General features: G+C 33.5%; 1 protein-coding gene across 1 annotated transcript; it reads left to right on the top strand.

Moving 5' to 3' along the window:
- Positions 1-3,600: 3,600 nt before the first annotated feature.
- LOC129888998 (protein OXIDATIVE STRESS 3 LIKE 4-like) lies at positions 3,601-4,347 on the top strand. Its single transcript, XM_055964095.1, has 2 exons — positions 3,601-3,860; positions 4,047-4,347. The coding sequence occupies exons 1-2, from the start codon at positions 3,607-3,609 to the stop codon at positions 4,345-4,347; spliced, it is 555 nt and encodes a 184-aa protein (XP_055820070.1). The 5' UTR covers positions 3,601-3,606.
- Positions 4,348-10,352: the final 6,005 nt, after the last annotated feature.

Genomic DNA, 10,352 nt, shown 5'->3' on the forward strand with positions numbered 1-10,352 from the left:
CTAAAAGTGTTTCAAATCTTGAGAAAGCATTGACATATTGCTAGAATCAAAGTTAGATTACATTATGAAATTATGTTTTTTCTCCAATAAGATATGCTTTTATTGTTCACTTTGATTTTAGACCTCATGGTACTGATTTAACATGATTTCGTTTATGGTCATTCAAACTCTTTATGGCATTTTAAGTATGGGAATAAGCATGATACAAATTATAGCTTTATGTACATATTTTAATTAAGCTATGACTTTTTGAACTTAGCCTTAGATATGATTCGAATGATAAGTGGTTTTCATACCTATGATCACTATACATATATGTTGTTTTGGGAGGATTATTTAGCATCGAAAAAATATGAGTTTTAGAAAATTCAAGTCTTATAACTGTCCGCCAACGTAGGACTTGAGTGTACCGCTTTGTCGAGCAACTCCATATGACCCAAAGAGGCACAAACTAGAGGATCCATCTAGGTATGATATGGTCCTATGCCCCGGCAAGCTATAGGATAGTCCGTCCAACTGGGTTAGCTGTTGGAAATCATGAGCCCAGTTGAAAATCATGAGTTCACATGATTTATGTCGATTATAAGAAACTTCTCGATTTTAAATTATGCATTCTTAAGATATGTTTATGTACGTTATGAATATTTTAGCACATTCTTTTATGTATATGTACATGCAAGTCTTATGAACAAGTTCAACTACAGGTCTATGAGCATTTGAAAAGAGATTTTTATGATATTGTTCTGGACTCCACCATTTGCTATATTTAGTTCTTCTATTATGCATAAGTTTTTGAAAGCCCTATTTCACAGTCTATATACATGTACTATTTTAAATTATTATATCCGTACTCCTTACTTATTCAGTATACTGCAAGAACTGGCACATATTTTCTCTGTGTTGCATCTTTTTATGTTGTAGATTTCAATGCTCATTCCCAAATTCGTGGCTAAGTGGTTAATTGCATGCAGCAGTTTCGATCAGCATTTGGTGAGTCCTCCTCATCAGGGGACTTCCTGGATTAGTTATAGTCAGTTTTATTAGTTCTCTTATTTCTTTTGATTGTGGTAGCTGTCATGTCTCGGTAGTTTGTTTTCTTTTATTCTAAATAGTAGAGACATTATTCTTCAGACATTAGTAATGTAGTCTCGTGGATCTTTTGATGCTTTCTTTTAAGACTTATGTAGTTATATTTTATTAACTTTCGCTTAGTTCCTTAATGTTTATATTTTGATATGTATGCCAATAATTAGGTTGGGACCTCTTGTGATTTCAGGCACCATATCTCGATCGGGGTGCAGATTTGAATCGTAACTAAATGCACAACTAATTTCTTGTTGTTTAAAAACGTACGTGTCAATCAATAGGGATTGCACGAAACTCATAATAGGTGAGCCTTAGGACAAATAATTTTCGTACCTTCTATAAGATGAGACAAATATTATGGATGCCGCTGAAATTCTCGGGATTGTAATCTTTGCGCACACACATATTCTTCTCAACCTCTTGTAATTTTCGTATTCAAAATTCACTTTCTTTATTAAGTTTAGTTGGGTTTAAATAATAGATAAAAACTTAAATTCATATTGTGGATGACATATTAAAAAGGAAATTATTTTTGTTATTTTCATTTTCAAAAGTCAAACTTGAGAGGAGAAATTTCATCTTGGTGGTAGATATATACCTCAAAAATCTTCCACCAAACAATCCCAAAAAAATGGTGATTTGTGGAATTGTGGATGAGATTTTAAGAATGGTATTTGTATGTTGTAAAATGCAACTAGTCTGGAGCAATTCAAGTAGAAATAAAAATAAAAACACGAAAATAAAATATAATTGAAAATATATGTAAATATGTAATCAAACATATATACGTGGAGGATTTGGTGTTAATAATTCATCTTTATAGAATTAGATATGTAAAAAATTTAGCTTTTGTTTTGTTTAACTTTGCATAAACCCGTATATACTCGCTAGCCCCCTCCCCCACGTTAGTTTATAAAATAATTATTTCAACTCGCCTCGCCATATTCCACGCCGCATAATCTTAAACCCACATCCATTCTATTCCGCATAGCTCAAAATCCACCCCTATTCCAAAAACGTCCGCATAATCTTAACCCCACATTCATTCTGCATAGCTCATCAAAACCCGCCCCGCCCCCATAATCTTAAATCCACATCCATTCCGCATAGCTAAAAACCCACCCCGAATAATCTTAAACTCGCATCTATTCCGCATAACTCAAAACCAGCCCCGCCCTGGCCCCCCTCCACTCCGTATAATCTTATAACCGTATCCATTTCGCATAGCTCAAAATTCGCCCCACTCCTCCCGCATAATCTTATATCCGCATTCATTTTGCATAGCTCAAAACTCATCCCGCCACGCATTCATCCTGGTCCATTGTCATCACTATAAGTGGGAGATCTAAAATTCCTTATAAAAGACAATAATTACACTATTAAAGTTTACACTGGGACATTAAGCATGGCCGCTCATACATGAACGTCAAAACTCGTGTTGCTTGACCTGAACGTGATGATTTCCCTTTTGCTTTTGCTGAATGAAACAAATAAAATTCTTGGTGATCTTATCTTATAAAGTGATCGAAACAACAGGAAAATAATAATTAAGTTCTTAGTCCGATATTACGTTCATCGAAATAAACTTCAAGTCTTCAAAGGACAATTCTTTCTATTAGCCATTATTTTGCTTCCTTAGTTCAATATTTCTATTTACTTAATATATATAATATCCTTCCAAATGTTTTAAGGAAAGTAAAAGTAGGATAGTCAAATTTTATTATAACGGTATTATTTCTCTAGATATTTTTTATTGCTATAATAAAGAACTTAATAGGATTTAACTTAAGACATGTCAACACTATCTTTAAGAATATTCTAATTGTATCCTCGAGATTCATCAAATTCTTCTAGTGATTAACTAGGAGCAAAAATAATTTTCAAGAAAGAAAATCCAGTTTTTTTGAGATAAAAGGGATAAGAAGAGAGCGTATAGAAAGAATTATCTCTATCTGTATTAACCAAAGTGGTGGCGTTTCTCTAACAGTTAGTTAACGTCTAGTAATTAATGGCTAGCTTGACTGAGAGATAAATAATCTACTAAATAATAAATAGCTATATATACAAGAAAAAAAATATTATATAAATTTTTTTTACAAATCAATAATGAACATTATATTCTCTTGTAAAATAACACATAGAGAGAGAAGTAATTATATTATAGTAAATAAAAGTTAATGAGTTTTTCATTTTTATTGAATGTGAAATGGCCACTGTCATGCAACGTGGCAAAAGTCTTGTATCTTTTTCACTTCCCTTCCGGAGAAGACGACATTTTTATGACCTTATGTTAACTTCCAAATTTATTTCCCTAATTGAGGTCAAGAATAAAATTATGACTCTCCTTCTCTTTTGTTATCTTCAGAGTTACTCACGTTAATCACCGCTATCTATATAATCCAAAAACCCCTCACACCGCTTCATTTCAATATAAAATCGTCTTCATCTGGACATATATACACAAACATTAATAATAAATAGAAACAGAAACGTAACCCTTTTGATAGATCAAGATCAACCATGTCTTCTTTTGTTCCGGAAAAGAATGATGTTCCTGCATCTCAAGTTATTGATCAAAATGAAGTTATTGATGTTGCTGATGATGACGACATGATTAGTTCAGTTAAAAAAGATTCTATGTCGTCTTCTATCGGTTTGTTAAGTGATGGAGATGGTGGAGATGATGAAGATGGCGAAGAAGCACAAAGCAAGCCTGTTATTGATGAAGGATCTCTCAATTCTTTAGCTACATTGGAAGCTGCTCTTCCTTTTAAGTCTGTTTTCCCCCCCCTTTTTCCCTTTAATTAATACCTTTTACTTTATTGATTGATTGCTAGCTAATGTCTTTTTTTTTTTTTTTTAATTTTATGATTTCACCTCATTTTTCTTGTGATATTTATGTATATAATAATTAAAAAAAAGAAGTCTAATTTTTTGTTGTTATAATTTTTCTTTTTTAGGCGAGGATTATCGGGTTTTTACGATGGAAAATCAAAAACATTTATGAATTTGGCTGAAGTGAAAAGTGTGGAAGAGGTTGAAAAGGAGGAAAGTCCATTGAACAAGAGGAGACGTTTGACGGTGGCAACTAATAACTTGTATAAATGGGGTAGTAGCAGCTCAAGTTCTATGCCTCACTTGACACACACTGATGGTGAAAACACACACAATCTTGAGATTGATCAACAAGAGTTCAAATCATCAACCAGCAGTACTAGTTTTAATTCCATCGATTCTACCACCAATCCACCCATCAACTGATCGGTTCATCTTTCGTGCATCTCGAAGTCTAGTCTCTGTGGTCATGCGTTTATTGTGAGGAAAATGCATTTTCTAAACTTTTTTTTTTAATTTGTCTTTTCCTTTCGGGTTGTGATGACGTTTTTTTAGCTCTCAAGGTTCTTTTTATTATGTCTCTTTTTATGCAAATTATTAGGGACATCGATCTGAGCTTTCTTTTGTTGGCTTTGATCAATTTGTGTTATCAATTAAGTGTTTATTTAAGTGGCATGATCACTTAATACTTTCTCACAAAGCTAAAGATCTTATTGCTTTACTATACTTTATGTCACTATTTTGGAAAAAAGTATATCAACATAAAAAGAAGTTAGTCATGAGATTAAAAAAATCTTAATAGTTCAGTTGGTTAGCTGTTTTAACTTTTACCTCATTGGGGAAGATTCGATTCCTCACGTTATAATCTTCTTTCCCATTTTCCCTTCCCCCAAAAGTTAGTGAGATCAAAGAGAGAAATTGAATGAAATTAACATGAGGATATATATATGTGAGGTGCAAAGTGAAAATATTTTCCCTTTATATGTGTTGTCTGCATCAAAAGATGGATGGATATATATTGTTAACCCCTCTTTTCTTCCAATAGTATTTTCACTTTGTTTGTGATCCACCAAGTGCTTTGTATGATTTTTGCTAAGAAGTCACTTATACTCATTCAAGTTTCTTCAACTTATATGTGGAGAAAATGCCTAAAAAACGTGTTACAAGAAGCCTTTAAAGCAACAAAAATCGGAAATTATATATGGAAAAGACAAAGATGATTTGATGGTCTAATCTTTTTTTATATTTTATTTATTTTTATGATGACTATGTATATAACTTTAAACTCTATGAGATAGAACTAACAACTATAATTGGTAAGCTATAATAGGCATCTTATCCAGCATTATTTATTTTAACAATTATCGAAGGAGCAATTTCGACCAACGATTCTCATAATTAATAAGAATTTCTTAATTTTGATATGTAATTGAGGGCAATTAATTTTTGCATTATTTATCAAATTGACTCCAAATTCTCTTTATCTTTTCATCTACATTATCATGAAATCTTGCGTTCGTTACAATATAGTAACAAATGGCACGTTACTATATATAGGTTTGATTTACCAATACCAACATAGACGGTCGCACTAAATTTTCAGGTCAAAGCACATTTTTAACATATATAAATTCGTTATGAGATATTATGAATGCATTTCTAGATCTACAAGCAGAAAATGTTTTACTTTTAAATGCTATCATTTTTATCATTGAAAAGAAGTTCAAATGAAGATAAAACAACTACATGTTGGGATAAACCTGTGTAATCTTATAAACTCTTGATCAATTTTCATAATTCAGATGAAAAGAACCTAAATGCGTATTTATGTGTATAATAGATTTGATTATCTTGTAGTACTCCTGTGAATCTTTATTATGGATCTGCTAATTTCAATTGTGATTTTTAGAAAAATGTGAAGAAATCAAAAGAAGAAAGAGAAGAGGCACCCACCACCTGGCTAATGATCAAGGTGCTCGCAAGTTAAGCAGTACAACTCTTCATAAAGAAGAGAGACAAAGAACAAAAGTGTTAGGCATTCCTCAATCATCCTAATAGAGAAATGTTTTTTTACATAAAAATTGCAATGGAGAAGATCTCCCATATTGGGGTCTGAGGAGAATAGTTTGAGCAAATGTACACAAGAATGGAGGGTTTGTACATGTCCTCCTTCATGTTATGTTATATTTCGGCTATGTATAGGTTGGTCGTAGCCTATAAAGCCTCCACCAAGTTGGTGGTTCTTTAATTAAAAATATATTATTTATTTGAAGAAATAACAACTTCTTTAGATGTGATCCTCTTGGTTTTGATCGATTCTCTCCTCATTTCATAGAAACAACTCATCGGACATAATGGAGATTTGTGATATGAATATGTATCCATTTGTTTGTTGTATAGTGTGTGTGAATAATTTTTTATTTTATTATATTACATTAGGGAAGTAGAGAAGGAAAAAGGAGATGTTATACATTGCTGATGAATTTGAACCCTTCACCTTAACTATAGAATATAGTAAGCTCACCAAGTGAGTTGATAACTTTTTATTCCCACATGAAGCTGTTATTTCTTTGAATAAATGGTATTCAAATCTTGAGATATTCAATTTCTTTCCTTAATGGTATGTTTCATTCTTAAAAATGGAGATTTTGGATCCACTTATCATGTATTAGAAAGTTCCTTGTAAAAGAAGTAATAAAGATATGTTAAAAACTAAAAAAAAAGGATCTAAGATGCATATCTAATCTTTACACTACACAAAAGAAGCCACTTGCCTTGTTTCAATTGGTGTTGGCGTAAATCCGACAATTTCTTAGATATATGTCGTCATAAAGACAGAACAAATATATAAACGCCTTTTACTGTCGATTAGTGGCAAAATTCTTCAAAGAATCTATGATTTGACATTATGTAAAACTTATCTTTTTTCCCTTAATTAAAGCTATCAAAGAGTTCGTAAAGGCGATGACGTAGGCCGTATTGTTAACGAAAGACGCCAAACCTTACCGACTCCGTATAATGCCATATTGGGACTCGGATCTCCTCCAATATAAAGTCTCTCCAATTGGTCCAATGCACCTATAATTTTGTTACAGCTGTTAACTTTCGACGATCAAAAGTTTATTTAATTTAAAGTAAACCACCCCTTAACCCCTTATTTTTTGTCCCCCTAGCTTAGGTGAGATGTTGCATTTCATTTATTATCGGAAACAAAAGAAGGGGGTGGAGGTGTAAGCATGACTTTCTGAAATAACAACATGAGTCGTGAAAGGCAATTCACGACCCGTGCTGTCAATCCATGAAGTGGACTTAGAAGAATTGAAAATTCACTCTGAAAGCCACGATCCAAACCACAATCCTTGTAATCAACCCACTAGTTAAGGAGTGACTCGTGGGTCACTGTTTCTAGAAATTTAAAAAGGTTTTATCAGGATATTTTGAATCATTTCTTATTTGCTAAATCCATATTATGTCGTTTTAGCATCACTTTTAGGGAAGTATATCAGATTAATCAATCAGATTCTTTCCTATTTTATGCTCTCAATTCTCAAATTCAGAACAGACGCCCAAGAAAGCCTAAGTCTAGGGCCCTGGCCATTCCAATCAAATTCCTCTTCAGAAGTCTTGTTTCTCTTTAATACGTAAGGCTTCAATGAAGGTATTCTTCTATTCTCATGCCAAGGTATTATTTGTCAGAAGGTATTACAGAATTTTGATGATTCAAGTTAAGATTTTTACTCAAAAATTGTGAAAATTCATCATAAATTTCACTTCTCATAAATTTACTTGATTTTTAATTCATATTGAGCCAGTTTAACGTGATTACTATTTGTTATTTAACCTTGATGGTTTTAAAAATGAATTTAGCAAGAAAAAAAGTATGATACAGTTTGCAGATTAAGTACAAATTATTTGAAAGATGAATTTGAGCTAAGTCTCACACCTTATTCTCTGGCAAACAATTTTTGTATTACTTATGAACATATGATAATTATAATTATGGTTTAGGATGATTATTTAGTGCTGAAAGGACGTAGATCTAGAAAATTCAAGTCTTACAACTATGTGCCACCGTACGATTTGAGCGCACCGCGAGACAGTTAACTCTGTTTAGGACAAGAGGCTTAGTGTTGGATCCACATTAGACAGGCATGTTCTATACCCGGAAAAAATTTAGAACAGCCCTTCCAATTAGGATTATACATTGGATATCATGAGCTCACATGGTGTATGTCGGTGGTAAAAAACTCTCCACTTAAAAATGTTATTATTTTATAAATTTGAAATTTGCATCATAATTTCACAGATTAGCAGTCTTAGACATATTTTTAGTTCAGAGCTATGAATTTTTTTTTACCTTGACAGATTTTTAAAGTTGACTCTCCAATGATCTTTATATACTAATTTTAAAATATTTTTTCATCCATTTTATATATTCGTGATTATTGAATCTTATCTGTATTGATAAGCACGTTGTTTTCAGAAATGACTTTTGTTTAGTTTAGCCTTGCATACTCAATACATTTCCTCATATTGATCGCATACTTTTAACTGTGTTGTGTCTTATTGTGATGTAGACACAGACGTTTGCTTTGAAACTCATGGCCAGCCATATTGTAGTCATTCAAGTCACGAGTTGGTGAGTACTCCTCATTCAGACACTTCATGGAGTAGTCAATTATTTTAATTTTAGACAGTTATTTTTTTGAGGTAATAGGGGCTGTGTCCCATCAAACTTGTTTCATTTTAGTAAGTAGAGACTTTTATTTAGACATTCATTGTTCAGTTTTCCATGGATCTTCAATTATTTCCTTCTATCATAAAATTTAAGTTTCATATTTTGCTTGCATTATATAAAGTGTCAGTTAAATCATTAGCAGCATGCTAGTATCAAGGATTTGCTTGAGGTCATTTGTGGTCATAAGTGTCAGTCTCACCTAGAGTGTAGACTCATAATGCAGGATCAAGGTAACAATGGAACCCAACTCCCAAATCCTCAATTGCAAAATCTGAAGGACCCGATGGACATTGCAGCCCTAAATCCATATTTGTCATATGCCGGAGTTCTTGGGAACAAAATACAAACAAAGCAGAGAGTCCAATGTTACACCTTGAAAATCTCTACGCTAGATTTGTCATTTTTCTTTCGAATATTTCTTTTTGGGTAGCCATGGACTTGTCATTGGCACCATCTAGAGAGTAGAGATAGAGGCTTTATAGACTAGACAGTGATGGATTTGTTTTGATATCTTTAACTCATGATTGGTTTCCTTTCAAACTATGTTTCTAATTTGAATGATTGAAATTGTTGATTGCGTTAGCCCACTAAGAATTGTTTTTCTCTTAAACTAAGTCTTCAACTGAATGAATAAATGTATGATCAGGATAAGTGGTTCACTTGGGAGCCAGCGATGGCTTTTGAGTGTAGGCCACGCCTAGGGTACCCTCTCGGGGCGTGACAAACTTGGTATCAGAGCACAGAGTTCAAGAGTCCTAGGGAGTCTATGAAGCCGTGTCTAGTAGAGTCTTGATTATGGGTGTGTTATGCACCACACTTATAATTAGGAGGCTATAGGACATTAAGAATTGTTTCACTTCTTTCATATTCTGAATTCGTGTGATAGGGTTTAACTCTATGAAAGTTCTTTTCTAATTCATGCGTTTACACATTGCAGATAATGCCTCCTAAACGTACTGCTAGCCAGAGGAATGCTAACAACATAGAGATTCCACAGTCAGAGATGCCCCCACCGAGGACTAGGGGCTGACCTACAAGGTATGATGAGGCACCTCAAGTGCCTCCTCCTCCTCCTGCACCAACTTCAGAAGCAGATTTCTGAAGGGCAATTACTATGCTAACTCAATTAGTGGATGCCCGCAATGATAACTAGAGTTCACCAACTCCTAGCTCTAGTTCTTAAGAGCCGTCTGCTGTCATAAGGATTAGATATTTTCTTAGAATGAATCCATCGTATTCACGGGTTCCAAGGTTGATGAAGACCTCCAGAATTTCATTGATGAGATGTGGAAGATCCTAAAAGCGATGCATGCCACGAAGATCGAGGGGGTTGAGTTGGTGTCTTATCAGCTCAAGAATGTGGCAAATATCTGGTATAACCAGTGAGAAGAAAGTAGAGGTGATGATGCTGAGCCTGCTATGTGGGATGAGTTTGAGGGAGCATTTCTTGATCAGTTCTTTCCTAGAGAATTGAGGAAAGCGAAAGTAGAAGAGTTTATGAATTTGAAACAAGAGAGTATGACAGTTAAGGAGTATAGTCTGAAGTTCATCTGGCTGTATGGATATGCTCCAGAAATGATCCCAGATATGAGATCAAAGATGAGGAAATTTATCTCTGGATTGGGAAGACATGTGAAGAAGGAGTGCAAAACATCATTGTTGATCTCTGACATGAATATTGCTAGATTAATTG

This window comes from Solanum dulcamara, chromosome 5, assembly GCF_947179165.1.
Source record: "Solanum dulcamara chromosome 5, daSolDulc1.2, whole genome shotgun sequence".
NCBI lineage: Eukaryota > Viridiplantae > Streptophyta > Magnoliopsida > Solanales > Solanaceae > Solanum > Solanum dulcamara.